Source organism: Rana temporaria, chromosome 3 (genome assembly GCF_905171775.1).
Source record: "Rana temporaria chromosome 3, aRanTem1.1, whole genome shotgun sequence".
In the NCBI taxonomy this organism is placed as follows: Eukaryota; Metazoa; Chordata; class Amphibia; order Anura; family Ranidae; genus Rana; species Rana temporaria.
Window position 1 is genome coordinate 182,274,360 of NC_053491.1, and position 18,989 is coordinate 182,293,348.

The 18,989-nt window shown below is 42.0% G+C and overlaps 1 protein-coding gene across 2 annotated transcripts in view; it reads left to right on the top strand.

Moving 5' to 3' along the window:
- Nucleotides 1-18,989, top strand: part of USP15 (ubiquitin specific peptidase 15) — a 117,545-nt gene that overhangs the window by 44,074 nt on the left and 54,482 nt on the right. Inside the window, exons 7-11 of one of the 2 annotated variants that reach the window (XM_040343928.1) lie at nt 6,086-6,172; nt 14,026-14,170; nt 14,388-14,561; nt 15,202-15,360; nt 15,537-15,761. In XM_040343928.1, coding sequence (XP_040199862.1) covers nt 6,086-6,172; nt 14,026-14,170; nt 14,388-14,561; nt 15,202-15,360; nt 15,537-15,761 — 790 coding nt within the window. The remainder of the gene's footprint in view (nt 1-6,085; nt 6,173-14,025; nt 14,171-14,387; nt 14,562-15,201; nt 15,361-15,536; nt 15,762-18,989) is intronic. The other variant, XM_040343929.1, reaches the window with a different exon arrangement.

The window sequence follows — 18,989 nt, forward strand, 5'->3', positions numbered from 1 at the left end:
CACAGCACAATCGCTTTGCTATTCATGCTTGAGATCAATTTTATTAAAAAAATTTTAAGGGTTGCAAACACTTAACTTCAGGATATTAGTAACCCCTCTTCCACTCCCTCTACCTAACCACTGGTGTGAAGGGGGAAAAAAAAGCCCATTTTATTTTCCTGAAGCCACAGACATGTGACGATCCCTCTCCTTTACTTCCCGGGGTCTTTCTACGTGTGTCGACATCACTGTCTGCATGATATAGACACCTCCTATTGTTGGAGGAGACTTCCAGCTGCCAGGATATAGTCTCCAGGGGTAGAGAGGTCCCCAGTATCCAAGAAGATAATGAATGGGTCCCCAGTGCCATGAAAATTAGCTTGGCTTATAAAGGAAACTGTGCCTTTGATCCTATACACTGCAGGATGGCCTTGGGAGGAGATGTCTGCAATCATTATCTAAATTAAAAAAATATTGTTGTCTAAACAATGTCAAAAACAGTATCTAAAATGTCATCCTATATTTCATCTCAAGTATGGCTTGGACCTTTTTTTTTTTCATACTTGCATTTCATTGAGACTTATGCCGCGTACACACGATCATTTTTCAGCATGAAAAAAAAACGACATTTTTAAAAACGTCATTTAAAATGATCGTGTGTGGGCTTCACATTGTTTTTCGGCTTCTGAAAAAAAAATGTTGTTTTTCGTGTTGTAAAAAATGATCGTGTGTGGGCAAAAACGATGTTTTAAACCCGCGCATGCCCAGAAGCAAGTTATGAGACAGGAGCGCTCGTTCTGGTAAAACTACTATTCATAATGGAGTAAGCACATTCATCACGCTGTAACAGACAAAAAAGCACGAATCGTCTTTTACTAACAAGGAATCGGCTAAAAGCAGCCCAAAGGCTAAAAAAACTTCCCCTTTAGAGTTCCGTCGTACGTGTTGTACGTCACCGCGCTTTGTTCATCATTTTTCAAAAACGATGGTGTGTGGGCAACATCGTTTTTAATGATGAAGTTGCGGAATCTGGGGAGATACATACTCTTAGTTCTGATATTTTAGACGATTTTTATGAGTTTTATAGGGAGTTATATTCCTCCAGAACCAAGAATGCAGACTCGGAGATGGCTTTGTTTTTACGGGGCTGCCCCATCCCCCAACTGGCTGAGGAGGATAGGGAGATGTTAAATCTCCCTATCACACTGGCAGAACTGAGGGAAGCGCTTGAAGGGGCCGTGTAATATAAATCCCCAGGTCCAGATGGCTTACCAGTGGAGGTATACTCTCAATATGGAGAGGTTATATTGCAGCCCTTGCTGGAAGCATTATCTGAAGCAGTGGAAAAGGGAACTCTACCTGACAGTATGCAGGAGGCTATAATTATATTACTTCCTAAACCAGGCAAAGATAAATTGTCTCGAGATTCATAACGTTCAATTTCTTTATTAAATACGGACGTTAAACTTCTAGCTAAAATTCTGGCCAAAAGGCTATCGCATGTTATAGACAGGCTGGTGCATCAAGATCAGTCTGGTTTTATACCTAATCGTTCAACGGCCGATAACATAAGAAGATTATATATGAATATTCAGGTGTCGGTGGATAACCCAGGGGGTAGGGCTATTCTGTCACTGGATGCTACCAAAGCGTTCGATAGTGTGGAGTGGCCCTACCTCATGGAAATATTAACTAGGTTTGGATTGGGAGATAGGTTTATAAAATGGGTAAAGGTGCTTTACTCTAAGCCTAGAGCTAGACTCTGAGTTAATAATAATCTCTCCCTCCTATTTGAGCTACATAGAGGCACCCGGCAGGGATGCCCTTTATCCCCACTGCTGTTCGCCCTGGCAGTTGAGCCATTGGCGATTCTGCTTAGAAATACATCGGAGGTGGTCGGGTTCTGTAGGGGCCAGAGGGAGGAAAAAAATCTCCCTATATGCAAATGATATACTTGTATATCTAGGTGATACGGCAGCATCGCTGCGAACAGCAATGGGGATAATAGGAGAATTTGGAAGCTTCTCTGGGTTTAATATAAATTGGTCCAAATCAATATTAATGCCTATTGATCCATTGAGGGAGCAGTTACCTGTGGGAGCAGGGCAGATTACTATATCAAGTAGCTTTTGCTATTTGGGAGTGGTGGTTTCCCCGGATACGGCTGAATATCTTCAGCTGAACCTAGGTCCACTACTGGCAAAGCAAAGAGAGAAATGCGACAGTTGGTGCTAACTCCCCTTATCAGTGATAGGGAGAGCTAACCTAATTAAAATGGTATGGGCTCCACAACTCCTATACATCTTCCATAATTCACCGATATGGATATCGAATAAATGGTTTAAAAGAATTGATACCCAGATGCGGGAGTTGATATGGAAGAAAAAGGTAGCCAGGATTAGTTTAACTACTTTACAATATGGAAAAGATACGTACTTTTTAGCCTCTCAGATACAACAGCTGGCGGGTTGGGGATGGGAAGAAAGAGAGGACCCGAATAGAAATATGGTAATCGGAACAGCCCCCACATTGAAGGCAGCCTCCCATCTTGAGATGGGCTTGCCCAGTTTGCCACAGGCAGCACCCACAGGAACCCTCCTTAGAAAGGTATGGGGGGAGCTACGGAAGACTGTGGGGACAGAGGGGGTGTTAACATTCACTCCAATATGGAACAATTCTAGATATGTAGAGCTACAGGATTTAGTAGGTTTTACCTCCTGGAAAAAGAAGGGAATTTGGTTCTTTTCACAGCTGTATGAGGGTGGGGTACTGAAAACGTACAATCAGCTGTGTAGAGAATATCAATTAGCCCCACGGGGCTTCTATTAGTATCTCCAGCTCCGGCATGCTCTACAGAAACAACAACAAACACGATCATAGGTGTAGACTTCACCGTCACCTTTGATGACGACGGTTCTGCAAGCAGAAGCTAGGAGAGGACTGATAACAAAAATATATGAGGGACTGTTAGCAACAATTCATGCCTCCCTTAGAAGCCGTAGGAAGTGGGTGGAAGACATTGGGGAGATAGATGGAGATCAGTGGGAGAGGGCGCTTGAATCTGTTCCGGCGGTATCTGTTTCTGCGTCGCACAAATTGTCGCAACTCTTCATCCTACACAGGGCTTATAGAACAGCGCCACAACTACATAGATGGGGAAGAAGGGATACCCCTATGTGCCCAAAGTGTAAAGTTCAGCAGGGGGATTTCATACACTTGATTTGGAGATGCCCAAAGCTTCACAGGTATTGGGAGGAAGTATCACAGTGTATCACCAGAGTGGCACAGGTACCAGTCCCATTGGACCCTTTGGTATACTTGTTAGGGGCCATTGACCCTGGAGAGTTTACAAAAGGAAAGTACTATATGGTAACAAGACTGTTGTATTTGGCAAGAAAACTCATTGCACGTTATTGGATGGCTCCTGGGGTCCCCACAGGGAAGCAATGGATTGCATATGTCAACTCCCTGTTGGGAAGAGAACACCTGGCTTACAAACGAAGGAAAGCAGAGGGTAAATTTGAGGAGATTTGGTATTCCTGGTTGAGAGATGTGAGTGTCGCACCACCAAAATTGGTGACGGATAGATTTTCTATGTAGAGTGCAGAGGACAGGGGGGGGGAGGTGGGGGATATAAAAATATAGAGACGTAAATTGGAATAGCATATGAATATAAAAATGTGGTATAATATGGTATAATGTATGTCAAATGAAATGTAATGGATGCCGAATAGGCATATCTATGTATGAAATAAGAATAGATATAAAAATAAAGTGGATTTAAAAAATGATGAAGTTGGAAAAACGTCGTTTTTTGAACATGCTGAAAATGACATTTTTTTTCATGCCGAAAAGTCATCGTGTGTACGCGGCATTCTACTTGTTTAAGCTAAGAAAATAAAATGATAAAATATATATACAATATGTAGGGGAAGCTTTCTGAAAAGAGATTAGTACTGGGGATGTTTCATATAGGAAACCCTTGGTTAGTATCTGAGCATTAAAGCAGAACTCTGGTCAAACTATTAGGTCGCATGTGATCTAGGCTGTCCATACCAGTAAGGTAGGGGTTTCTCTTTAAATATACCCTGGAACATTTTGTAAAAGCCTATTGATGCTGCCAAGAGAACCTTGGAAAGTGCGTCTTTGATATGATGACAATGCTGTTGTTTTTGTAGTGAAATCACTGCTGCATTGTCATTCCTGCTGCTTAGATGTTGGCACCCTTGATCACCATTGAATAGCTCTACGTTTCTTTTACTGTCTTAACATGGTGAGGAAGCTTCTCGGCTGCATTAATCATTAAAGTGATTGTAAAGTCGCGTTTTTTTTTTGTTTTTTTTAAATAAAGATAACAAACATTTTATACCTGCCTGCTCTTTGCAGTGGTTTTGCACAGAGCAGCCCCAATCTTCTCGGGTGCTCCTGGCCTCTCCCTCCTGTTGAGTGCCCCCACAGCAAGCAGCTTGCTATGGGGGCACCCAAGCCAAGCTGCATGTCCGTGTGTCCATTCAGACATGGAGCTGCAGTTTTGCCCAACCCCGTCTCTCTCATGATTGGTTAACTGACTTTGACAGCAGCAGGAGGCAATGGCACCGCTGCTGTGTCTCAGCTAATCAGGATATAGAGTCCTAGATGTCCGAGACACTCATGGACATCACTGGACAGAGATGGGGCTCAGGTAAGGGGGGGGGGGGCTTCTGCACACAGAAGGCATTTTTTTTTTATAATGCATAGAATGCATTAACAAAAAACCTCCTGCCTTTACAATCACTTTAACAAAAGAGATGAATACATTTTAAAGACATTTGACATACCAGATTGCCTTGAAAATGTATTTATCACTTTGAGAGGACGTGATTCTAGCCTTCTGTTGGCTTTTAAGCAGTCTTGTACCTTAGGAGTGCCATGTACACCCCAAAAGATCTTCACCAGGGTACACATGATGTATGTAGCAAACACTATCCTCCCTCCCTTTACTTTTGCCACTCCCCTTCCCCTTTAAATGGCAATTTCAAGCTGTAAAAACAACAGCCTTGGACTTGTTGTGCAAATGCAGTAGCCAAATCTAGCCACTGCTGACCGGCTGATTTTAAAGCTGTCGATCAGTATGATTTGCGACTTCATCTAATAGAAGTCAATGCAAGTTGCAATGAAATCTCAAACGTAGCGCACTAATCCTTTTTTTTTTTTTTTTTTCAAAGTTACTGCGAGCCGGCTTCATTGCTGCAAATGGAGTGCAACTTGTCATTCGATTTTGAACTGTCAAATCGCATAACAAATTGCATTGGTGTGAACCAGGGCTAAGACAGAGTGTGTTGCTGGCAGGGTCACCAGGTGAAACTAAAGGGGGGGGGCCTAAAAAAGTGATGCAGCCACCACATTTTAAAGTGTTGGGTCTCCTTTGCAGATTTTATTTCAAGGTGAACGACCACCAGACATCCTGCACCATCCCCCAGTCCCTGCTGTACTTGCCTCTCGCAAGTCGTCCAATGGCCACCATCGCCTGGACAGCACTGACCAATTAGAAACTTTTAAGGGAGTTTTACCATAACTATATTCATTAATATTATAGACCTACCGGTATATCTTCAGATTGAATCACATATTGTATACCCAAAATACTCCGATGTTTATATTTCAGAAGGGTATAGTACTTCCAAATATTACAACAATGAAAAGGTATTCTGCTAGTTATAAATATTTTCACCATTTATTTTATTGAACTGAAGCTCTAAGGCCTCGTACACACGACAGAGATTCTCGGCAGAATTCGCCGAGAAACTCGGTCAAAACCCGGATTCTGCCGAGAATCTCTGTCGTCTGTACAGTTTTGGCTCGATGGAGCCGCCGAGGAGCTCGACGAGAAAATAGAGAACATGTTCTCTATTTTCTCGTTGGCCGCGTTGTTCTATAGGAGAAGGCGGCCCGCCGAGCTCCTCGGCGGCTTCATCCCAAAACGAGACGAGGAACTCGACGTGCCAAGCACGTCGAGTTCCTCTGTCGTGTGTACGGGGCCTGAGATCCATGTTTGGATTATTTTACCAGACCTTACAGGATGCCAACATTTTTTTTTTCTCTAATTGCTCATTTTCATATTTTGAAGGTCCTCAGGTGTTCCAAATTTTTCAACATTACCAAAGGTTTCTCCTTCATCTCTGTCAAATAATTATTACAACTCCAGCGGCAGAAAGTAAGAAATGTGTGTATATTAACCAAGTGTTATCCACTGAGTGGGTTTTTTTTTGTCTCACATTAACGTTGGACTTTTGCTGGTCTTTTTGTTTCTCGTGCTGGCATTCTTGCAAGTTTTAGTTTTTTGTTAACAAATGCAAATTTACGGTTCATGCTATGAAATAAATCCGTTTTGCAGTAAGTATGTATTTGTTTGCAAGCAATTTCACAGAAAATGCAAGTCATTTTTATTGATTGTATTACTGAAGTAGAAATCTGAATGGAAAAAGGCATGATGTTGATAAATACTGATGCTGGCATATAAAGTATCCTACTTACTAATTTGCATGTTATAAGCTTGGAACTAAACCGCAAGTGGTTTCTTTCTGTTTCTCTTTATTTATATATATATATATATATATATATATATATATATATATATGTTTACCAACAATTAATACTTATGTTGTGCATGTATATAGCTATTCAACTTTTAAGCTGACAATACACGGATTGAATTTCCCCTAGTTGAAGGCACTGTAGGCGCCTTCCCGCACAACATCCCTTGATCAAAGAAGTCAAACAGAAAATTGTCCGCCCAACAGCTGACTTTTAATAAACAGACACTCGCCTGTCCCGCGGTCCAGTGATGTGGCCGCCTGAGGCTGCATATTTCTCCCCCTCCGCTCTGTGGCGTCGGCAGTGCAAGTGTGGACGCCCGTCTGTGGTTTCACAGCCGGGCAAACTCTGCACTGCACGTTGTGAATGGCTGGGAAATCTTATGGAAACTGTGACATGTTCCAGAAGATTACAGGGGGTGTACTACAGATGCTGTAAAGAAAAAACTCTTCCTAATTGTATATTTACCCTTTATCGGGGTTCTGTAATAAACTGTCACAGTAATCATGGGCAGGATAGGGTGGTGATACCAAGAAACAGCCACCCAGCAGCAATCCACATCCACACCTACCGCAACACACTATTGACTGTTCAAAGTGATGCAGGAGGTGGAATAGGGGTTCAACCTACAACTTTCCTGGATATTCGGGCTCCAGGAGCACTGTTGTGGTTGTTGCAAGGTATGCCTTGGCATATGCAAGTGTGTATTTAAAGTGATTGCAAAGGTTTTTTTTGTTTTTGATTTGTTTTTTTAATAATAAACATGTTATACTCCTCTCCTCCTTTTCTGTGGTCCCCCGCTGGGGATCCTGGCTCCTCCCACCCGCCAAGTGCCCCCATTGGAAGCCGCTTCATATGGGGTCACTCGTGCATGCTTGATCCTGAGCTTGGCTGCTTGGGTCTATTCATACATGCAGCCTGGCTCTGCGCCCCCCGCTCTCTGATGACAGGTTTTGATTGACAGCAGCAGGAGCTATTGGCTCCTGCTGCTCTCAGCCAAGCCCCTGCGAGCTGGGAGAGGGAAGACAAGCTTCTGCAGACTTGTACAGCATTGGGATCCAGATCGGGTTCAGGAGAGGATTTTTTTTTAAGGTAAAAACCTTTTACCACTTTAATTTGTTGTGATAGTTTGGGGCTGTAAGGATAATAAGGGTTTATTTAAAGCCAATTTGTCATCGGAAAACTATGCAGCCGTTCTTAAAATGCTAGTTGCTTGGCTTCAATATTTTACGTCACAGACCTGAATAGACTTGGAAAGAATTAAAGCCAAGACTTCAGCATAACAACCAGGAAACCAACATTCTCAACGTGGAGGTTGTCAATGGCAGCCCCTATACCTTTTCTCACAACAGAATCACTTTAAAAATAGCAGATCTGTTCATGTATGACTACTATAACAACAAAACAATTAGTTCTATTTTATTCAGTTCTATCTGCTCCTTGCAGCACACGGTACCCTCAATGTCTTTTCTGGACAAATGTTTCTGGCATATGTTATCACACATCTCTCTAGTTTATACAATAAAGTTAACGGGAAACAAAGGGGGGGGGGGGCGGGGGAATGGGCAGACTCGATGGACTATGTTTCTATGTTTAAAAGTAAACATGTTTGATACATATGTAGGTGAATTCTCTGCTTAACTGGATTGATGCATATAAAGGAACTTTTTAAGAGGTTTGAAAAACAAGAAAGGATAAAATCCGGGAAATATTTGGCTTGTATTATATCGCATCTAAGGCATCCAAAATTGTATGCACTTTGATCTTACTCCTGAGGCTATGAGCATATCTTATTATTTTGGCATATCAGTCATATGTGTGAAAGAACAGGGAGGGGTAGGAGGCTCGAGCCCTGTAGATTTTTGTTTTTTGCCGGGGCATGTTCTGCTAAATATTCATTCAGTCAGCATGTTTGAACTCTTTTCACAGAATGTAGAAACGAATCTTTCAGGGATAGGTACTAGGAAATAACCTTCAGCTGAGGCCTATGACTTTACTTAGGGCACTTATGGATGGTACAGTAGCTCACAAAAGTGAGTACACCCCTCACATTTTTGTAAATCTTTTAATATATCTTTTCATGTGACAACACTAAAGACATGATACTTTGCTACAATGTAAAGTAGCGAGTGTATAGCTTGTACAACAGTGTAAATTTGCTGTCTCCTCAAAAACACACAGCCATACTGTCTAAACCTCTGAAAACAAAAGCGAAACACCCCTAAGTGAAAATGTCCAAATTGGGCCAAAAGTGTCAATATTTTGTGTGGCCACCATTATTTTCCAGCACTGCCTGAACCTTCTTGGGCATGGGGTTCACCAAAGCTTCACAGGTTGCCACTAGAGCCCTCTTCCACTCCTCCATGACGACATCACGGATTCGGTGTATGTTGGAGACCTTGAGCTCCTCCACCTTTCGTTTGAGGATGCCCCACAGATGCTAAATAGGGTTCGGGTCATTTATCATGTTGGAATACTGCCCTGCGGCCCAGTCTCCAAAGGCAGGGGATCATGCTCTGTTTCATTATGTTACAATACATGTTGCCATTCATGGTTCCCTCAATGAACTGTAGCTCCCCAGTGCTGGCAGCACTCGTGTATCTCCAGATCATGACACTCCCACCACCATGCTTAACTGTAGGCAAGACACACTTGTCTTTGTACTCCTCATCTGGTTCCCGCCACACACGCTTGACACCATCTGAACCAAATACGTTTATCTTGGTCTCATCACACCACAGGACATGGTTCCAGTAATACATGTCCTTTGCTTGTCTTCAGCAAACTGTTTGTGGGCTTTCTTGCTTATCATCTTTAGAAGAGGCTTCCTTCTGGGATAACAGCCATGCAGACCAATTTAATGCAGTGTGCAGCTTATGGTCTGAGCACTGACAGGCTGATCAACCTCTGCAGCAATGCTGGAACTGACACTCAGCACATGTACTCAACTTCCTTGGTCGACCATGGCGAGGCCTGTTCTGAGTGGAACCTGTTCTGTTAAACCACTGTATGGTCGTGGCCACCGTGCTGCAGCTCAGTTTCAGGGTCTTGGCAATCTTTTTATAGCCTAGGCCATCTTTATGTAGAGCAACAATTCTTTTTTTTTTTCAGATCCTTAGAGAGTTCTTTGCCATCAGGTGCCATGTTGAACTTCCAGTGACCAGTATGAGAGAGTGAGAGCGATAACACCAAATTTAACACACCTGCTCCTCATTTACACCTGAGAACTTGTAACACCAACAAGTCACATGACACCGGGGAGAGAAAATGGCTAATTGGGCCCAATTTGGAATTTTTTAACTCAGGGGTGTACTCACTTTTGTTGCCAGCCATTTAGACATTAAAGTGGTTGTAGACCCTAGGACAAAAGAAAAAAAACTCTATAAGACAAAGGCATAATAAGCTAGTATGCATAGCATACTAGCTCATTATGAATTACCGTATATACTCGAGTATAAGCCGACCCGAATATAAGCCAAGGCACCTAATTTTACCACAAAAAAATGGGAAAACTTTTTGACTCGAGTATAAGCCTAGGGTGTCCATCTTCATGCCTCACTGTGCCCATGCCTCACTGTGCCCATGACTCGACTGATGTTTTAACATGGGAGTCTATGGAAGGGGTGCCCGGCTTTGAAAAATCTGTGCTTCCCAGTCATAGGTCCCCCAGACAATAAACTTTGCGCACTTGTAGAGAAGAAATGGGGCTATTTGTGTGCCAAGTTCCAGGTCCAGGGGCCTTACGACCGGCCGGTACCGGGTCCCCAAACTCACCAGAGAAATGAACGTTTAACATGGGAGTCTATGGATGGGGTGTCCGGCTTTGAAAAATCGGTGCTCCCCGGCCGTAGGTCCCCCGGACAACAAACTTTGCACACGTATAGAGCAAGAGTGGGGCTACATGTGTGCCAGGGGACCTACGGCCGGAGGGTACCGGGTCCCTTAAGCCTGGGAGATCAGGTGCAAAAAGGTGACTCAAGTAGCCGAGGAGGGCATTTTCAGCACAATGTGCTGAAAAACTCGGCTTATACTCGAATATGTACGGTACTTACCTGAGATCGAAGCCCCTGCAGCCATCCTTGTACACTGCTCCGGCGGCCAGCATCGCTACCGGAGTTACTTCTGGGTATCGGAGGCCCCGGCGCTGTGATTGGCCGGAGCCGCGATGACATCACTCCTGCGCATGCGCGCGGGAGCTATCGGTAACATTGCCATTGCTTCAGTTTGATTCAGTGCGCATGTGCCGATGAGATCGGTACATGCAAATACAGGGGATGTCTCCTAAACCGTTCAGGTTTAGGACATATCCAGGAAAAAGTGTTTGTAAGGGTTTACAACCACTTTAATGGCTGTGTGTTGAGTTATTTTGAGGGGACAGCAAATGTACATTTGTTATACAAGCTGTACACGCACTACTTTACATTGTAGCAGTGTAATTTCTTCAATGTTGTCACATGAAAAGATATAATAAAATATTTGCAACAATTTGAGGGATATACTCACTTTTGTGAGATACTGTAGGTGTTTGCAAGGGGGGTGGTTTTACCTGCTGGTGCGGTGGGACTACGTTGGGTGGGTATTTCATTGCAGTCCCACCACATGGACAAAGTAAATTGCCTTGTCTCCTATGTGCCCAGTTCACACCACTGCATTGTGGTGGTGTGCGAGGACGATGCCCGGCTGTGTGCGAGGTAATACACTGCCTTGCACTGTGCTGGCCATTGGGCTTTGAGATGTCTGTGTGAAATATAAATAAATCGATAAACTTTGTTAAAAAAAAAAAAAAAAGGAAATGGTATGATTCACAAGCTCAATGCTTCAGCACTGTACTAAGCTAAGTTGGATCGCACCGCACACCAATCACTGCTCTGCAGTGCAGCGGCTTGTTCTTCTCTGCTCCCACTCTGACCGAACATTAAAGGGTAAGCAGCATTTGGGCACAAAGCTGTGTTACTTTTCACCTGGAGGTCATTTTTAAGGTTAGTGAGCAGCTATATTCACTTGAATGGGTCGTGCTCAGCAGCGGTACTGCCTACTGAATGTGACATGCCTATTTTTTTGCCATGGACCAAATCATTGCGGTATGGGTACAGCCTAGAGAAACTGCATTTCTAAATTTAGGTGCATGATTGGGGGAAATAAAACCACAACTACATGCTTTTACAGCTCCCTGGATGCCTTGTGAATAAGCCCTAATTTTAGGTTTTCCTGGTAACCTTTTTTAATACCTGTTTTCCTGAATCTTTTATATATATATATATATATATATATATATATATATATATATATATATATATATATATATATATATATATATATATATAAATATACATACATACACACACACACACACACACACACACACACACACAAAATTTGTGTTGCATTTTAAAGGGCTTGGGTGAAATGCATCAGCGGGCATGGCTGGAGTGGCACTGAATGAAGGCCACACATCTTGCTGGCACCAGGTCGGTTTGAGCAGCATTTCATTCAAAACAATTTGACACTTCTGGATTAGTGAACCTAATGCCTGCTCCCATCTTCTGAGTACCAGTGTTCTGCCGATGAAGGTCCCCCCTGAGCATAAGGACCCTCTGTACTGCGCAGGCGTGGCACTTGCGCAGTAAGAGAGTCAACGGAGCCGCCGAAAATAGCCAAAGATGTAGAGCGGAGAGTCTGCTCTACACGGAGCCTGCACAATGACTGACACATGCCGCACGCTCCCGATGCTAGTACTACTCTGCAAGGGGCGGTGGTGATTTTAGCAATAAAGTATACGTCTTAGCGTGGCGTGTTAAAACAAATTGAGGGCGGGTTTTGCAGTGTTGATAAGCGTATTTTGCAATGTTGAACCGCTCTTATCTCTGTCCATCATTTTAAAATACCGCCTCTTTTGTGAGTTAAATAGTTTGTGCAAAACCTGCCCATCAACATTGCAAAACCTGCCCATCAACAGTGCAAAAGCCGCCCTTCATTTGTTTTAACACGCCCCGCTAAGATGTGTACTTTATAGCTAAAATCACCCCTGCCCCTTGGAAGAGTAGCACAAGCATCGGGAGAATGCGGCATCATCTGGCACAATGTCATAGTCATTGCGCAGGTGCCGTGTAGAGCTGACTCGCAGCTCTACATCTTCGGCGGCTCTGTGCCTCCGCAGTACAGGGGGGACCTTTTTCGGCAGGACACCGGCAAGGAGATATTCAAGCCCCAGCTTAGCGCGGCGCTTCAAGTTTCTTCGTGATCACTGCTTGTATTGGTGATTTTTTTTATTTTTTTTGTGACAAATAGTGATGCACAATAAGTCAATAAAGCAATAACCACATTTTTGAATTTACTACCTGTTAAATGCTTAGAGGCAGCTTCAAAGGTGGACCTGGAGGAAAATATATCATTCATGTTGCTGTTGAGATGGTCCATTGTTTTAAATATTTGGAGAGCATATCTCTGATAACCCCACCTTGGGCATCAATAAAGCCAGCAGAGTGAAGGAGTTTTTGAGGAGACTGACGTGTGCTGTGCTTTGTCCTCATTTCATTCCATTTTATAGGTGTACAGTGAAGAGCGTTCCCACTTTGTTGCTTTACTGTTACAGTAATTGCTCTGCTGCAGTTAAATAGCACTGCAGCAGGTGGTATAGACTGGCTAGGGGATTATTGACAGCAATATGCCCACCATTAATATTTGCAACAGCTGGTATAGAAATATGACCCTTAATATTATAAAAGACTCATAATGCTTATAAACGGTGTGTCCCCCTCCCTTCAGGTTGAAGGTTTTTGAGCATCCAAGCTAGAACCACCAGGCTAAGGAACAGCTTTTTCCTGGTGCTTTGTTGACAAATCGCCCTGAATTATTGCTGCTAAATATTCGTTTCTTTTTCGAGCATTGCTGCAATTTAAGGTTGATAATACAGCGCTTTATGATTGTTAATTTCAATATATATTTATGCATTTATATTTATGTATTTTTTTTTCTCTTTGCCTTGATTTGATTGTTAACCTGGACCTGAGTACCTGATTTTATTTTTTTCATACATAACATGTTTTTGGAATGACAATACGAATATCCTGCTCCTTGCTGCAGTGGCAACTAATCAGAAATCAACTTTTAGCTATCATGCCATTCTAAACTGCTGTAAAAGAAATTATGCATGTTTACTAGAGATGCTGAAGCCTGCACCCGAAGCCTATAAAAGAATTGGCTTGGATGAGGACAACGTTGGATCCATGGACAGGTAAGTGTCCTTACATTAAAAGTCAGCAGCTACAGTATTTATAGCTGTTGATTTTTAATTTTTTTGGGGGAGCCTGGAGCTCCTTTTTCTAAGACTTTTTTCTCTGCGCTATACGACATAAATGTTAGATTCATCCCTCAAGGTTTTGCTCTGTAGGGTCACTTGGCTTGTATATGTTTTTTTTTTTTTTTTTTAATAACTGTTTTTGTTGCCACTCTGTTCTGTTTTTTTTCTTCTAGTGTGAAAAATTCAAACTATTGTCTGCCTTCATATGCTGCTTACAAAAATTATGATTACTCAGAGCCAGGAAGACATAATGAGCAACCGGGACTATGTGGCTTAAGTAATCTGGGAAACACTTGTTTTATGAATTCTGCCATTCAGGTAAAAACACAGGGTCTCTACGTGTGTGAGGTTCATATTTATACATGTGCATGCAGTTACATTCTATTGCTATGCCAGTTTCACATTGCTTTATTACAATGCAGGTTTGATTTTATCATAATAATTCATAGGAATTGTAAGCTGTTTTTATAAACAGAGTGAAGTTTTCAAAAAAAAAAATGTAATTGTGATTTTGCCATTGTATTTTTTTTCTCAGTGTTTGAGCAATACACCGCCACTAACTGAATACTTCCTGAATGATAAGTATCAAGATGAACTGAACTTGGATAACCCTTTAGGAATGAGAGGAGAAATAGCCAAATCTTATGCAGAGCTCATCAAACAAATGTGGTCAGGGAAATATAGCTATGTAACTCCAAGAGCATTTAAGGTTAGTTTTCCAAAAATGCTTATTGCAGTAAACCATCTCTTGTTTTGTAAACCTCGATTTGGTTTTCTCTTTGTGACTAGTTATGCGATGCATTATACGGGGTTAAAAATGTATAAATATTCCTTCGCTACCAGAAGAAGAGGTAATTATGGCTAAAGCCCCCATACACACCATCAGTTTTCCTGCAGGTTTTTCTCTTCAGGTTTACCAAAATCATCTGATATGAGGTCAAATCTCAAGAGTTTCAATTTGTATGCAATCAGGCAGGCCCTTGCACTACATGGTTTTGGTAAAAATTAAGAGAAAAACCTGCAGGGAGACTGATGGTGTGTATGGGGCTTTACTACTGCAATCACCAAAATGGTCAGTCCATGGCGGTTTTCAGGTGCTATCTCTAGCGCTAAAATGCTTGAAAACTACCTCCCAGTGTGAAAGGGGTCTTGGTGTTCTGTTATAGAGTACAATATGAATTTGTGTGTTTAATAAAATTGCTATGTTTGCTGTAAACCGCTTCAAACTTTCATGTACTATAAGTGGATATTTGCCCTACTGGCTTTTGTGACCTATTTGTGTGCTCTATACTATTTTTAATAAAAGCAAATTAATTATTGTTTTTTATTTTTACATTGCTTTTCTGTAGACTCAGGTAGGCCGCTTTGCACCTCAATTTTCTGGTTATCAGCAGCAGGATTGCCAAGAACTACTTGCTTTCTTATTAGATGGCTTACATGAAGATTTAAATCGAATTAGAAAGAAGCCTTACATCCAACTAAAAGATGCAGAAGGAAGGCCAGACGAGGTACTTGTAATGTCTGAATTCTTGTGCAGATCCTGTCTCTTATTAATAGTGACTCTGCTTTCTAGGCATTCTAGATAGTCTGCTCTTGTGTGTCATAGTAACAGTTCAAGTGTCAACCGTCTTAACTGTGAAGACATGAATAGTCATGTTGTATTTATATTCATTTCATATTGCAGGTGGTGGCTGAAGAAGCCTGGGAGAACCATATAAAGCGCAATGACTCCATTATAGTTGATATATTTCATGGGCTATTTAAGTCCACCCTAGTATGTCCTGAATGTTCAAAAATTTCTGTTACTTTTGATCCTTTTTGTTACTTAACACTTCCGCTACCGATGAAGAAAGAGCGTACCCTGGAAGTATATCTCGTTAGACTGGATCCCCTTTCCAAGCCTATGCAGGTAGGGTTATAATGATTGTGTTGTGATTAATGAATTGAAGCATCAAACTTTTTCTTTTTATAATTAACCTTTAGATGATTGAGCACGTACTGCATGCGCCAGCAGAACCATTTATTATAAGGTTTTATATATCCAGATCTTGCAAACAGATTTATATAATGTGCCATACTTAAAGCCCTCCGAGAGCAATTGTTATTTCCCCATGTAGTGGTGATGTGCCCGCACTGCATGGGTCAACCACTTCTTTTTTTCTTGGGGTGAACAAACTTTATACTCGCCTGATCTGCCAAACCTCTGGAAAACCATGCTCCCCCACGGACCAGCAGTGGACTGTTCCTGTCTCTGGAACATGCTCTGGTTGTACTGACATCAGGAACAGTCCATTTTAAAGGCTGCTGGACCACGCAGGTGTCGGACCAGTCTTGTGTGGGTAGGATCTGTGGATCAAATAAGTGCATCTCCACTGTCCTCCTCCCAATAATAAAACGAGCAGTTAAACCATCGGGTGCAGGCACAGCCCCACTGCCTGGAGATCAGCTTTAAGGATTCCAAATATAACAGTAGAAGTGGTTATACTGAGGGTGATGAAAGTCAGCTTGTGAATGGACATTCAATCCTTCCTATGCAAAATTCTGGGATATTAATCTGTCACAAAGAGAGATATTTTGTTTTATATGTAAAAGTACCCATAAAAAATTACATGATGCTCAACCATTTTCTGTGTGCATGCAGAAACCATCCCCCAAGGTAGATAATGATTGGTTGGTGGAAAACCTTGTATGATTACAATGATATACCAGTTGAGATGAGTTGTTACTTGAAGTGTCTGCATCTCCCCTGCCTAGACATAGATGTGAACATTTGGCCTTGCTTGGCATTCATTATTATAGGCAAAAACCACTAGACCTAGGTATCTGAGGACTGTTAGCTTGCATCTGCCTGACCACACTCTTAAGCTGGCCATAGATGAATTCAAATTCATCCGGTTCAGCAGGGACCAGCTGAATTTTGATCCCTCTATGGTAATTCCCACTAGAGAGAACTGATCTTACAATTGATCAATGAGCAGTGATTCTCGGTATCTGAATACAGTAGTGCAGCCAGTATGATTCCTTCATCCAGCTCGATCGTGTGGATGGGGAATGCATTTGGTTTTGATCCATCTATGGCCTTTTCCACTAATCTAAATGATCAGCTGTTTTTGTACAGGATTGTTGGAAAATTTCCAATTGATCAGTGCATGCAGCCAGTAGTCAGAATACAGTAGTGCAGTGGGGGAGGATTCCTTCATCCAGCTCAATTGTATGGATGCAATAATTTGTTATTTTTTTATTTTTTGCATCAGCCAGCTGGTTGATCAAAAAAAAAAAAAAACGATCCCTCTATGGCCAGCTTTAGGTATAAGCACATTTGTCAGCAGACCAGGACTTTAATTAAATATGCTTTGTTTTGGGCCTTATCCATGTTTTATTTAAAAACCAAGTGAATGCAGACCGTGAAGCTGACATCTATCAGTGCCCGCATGTACTTTCAGGTACCATAAAGGATAAAACGTTTGGGCTTGTTAGGCACACTTCAAATAAGAGACAGCAGCAGCAGTAATACATTGTCAGACTCTGCTACAATGCACTTTTGCTGGCACTGAACATAATGTTGGGATTAAGGCTGCATTCACACTGTAACGCCGCGTATGCGGCGTATTTTGCGGCGATTTGTGTAACTTTTTTTTTTTTTCACAAATCATTTCCATTGCTGTCTATGGCTGAACGCCAATGCCGCCTGGAAAAAAAGGGTCCGGGACTTGTTTTCAGGCGTACGGCGTTTCGGCGTGAGATGTGAACCATCTCATAGACAGCAATGGAAATTCGCCCCTCCAGCGTATCGGGCGTCGGACGTTTTGTCGCCTAGGTGTGAATGGAGCCTAAAGTGCAATGTGAGATCTTAAAAGTGTGATGCTGATCCTTAATTGTCCAGTCATTGGATTTAGGGTATGTTCGTGACCATTTTTCTGTATTAAGCCTTGCTGCTAGTAGAGTGAAGGTTAATTGTCTGACATGGCAACAGTGTATGGATCACAAAATTGGTTGTACAGAATTAGAAATCATTTGTCAGGTAAACTTGTTCCCATTGCATAGAATTTGAGTTTAAGGATGTTTAAAGAGAGCTCTAAAACGTAACATTAAAAGGGAACTCTCACTTTCCAATTTCCAGGTGTGCACACCTGCAATAGTCAATATTAGGGGGTGCCACTGTCCCTGCAGAATCTATAATTTACATTATAAAATGCTAAACCTAATAAAAGTTGTAGAAAACCCTAGAACAATGAGATCTCCCTTCTTGATTCCCCAAGAGATCTAAGAAACCATTTCTATCTAGCAGTGTGTGCAGTGTGAACAAAAGTAAAATAAAAGGAGCACTCCATAATCGGCTTACTGATTTTCTATTAACTGGTTCTAGACTAAAGAAAAAACTTCATCATTAAATGCAGGAAGTGTGTAGTCGCTCCTTGCTGTTTTCCTGGGATCCCCTCTCCCAGTATATAGTAATTGTCAGCTTTAATTAATCAAAGCCAGGGTCACTGTATACTCTGATAAGTTGTCCTTCGGCTTATCAGCTGTCAAAAAGCAGTCTGACTTTAAATAAGGCTACATGTGCAATGGCCGCCCCTAAACGTTACTCCTGGCAGCAAAAAAAAAAATGCTAAATGCAGCAAAAAAGGTAACTTGTTTTTGCCGCATTTGCATTTTTTGCCGCATTTGCGTTTTTTTGCCAAAACATTCCTCTCCTGAACACAATTTTTCCACGTTCAAGAGGGGCGTTTTAACTGCCCCAAAACTCTGCTGCTCCTAAACTCTGATAAAAGCCTATGAGTTAAGTTCAGGGGCTTTGGCAAAAAAAAAGTCAAAAGCTCCTAAACGCATCTAGAAGCAGCAGTGTACATGAGGCCCTAAGCTTCTTGTACACAGGACATTTAAAAACCTCTTTTGAACGCTGGAAACTTGACTAGTAACAGATGGTTAAAAAATGCCAGTTTTGCCGCTTTTACATACCGTGTTTATGCACTTTTAGAGGCGGTTATGAGTGTTTGCGTTTTATACAGATATCTTCAGGAAACACTCTGAAATGCCCACAATGCATACAAAAACAAGTATTAACTCTCTCCTCCTTTTTTAACCCTTAGGTTATTCTAATCAGCCCTAATTAACTATTCACTTCCTATTCTCCTTC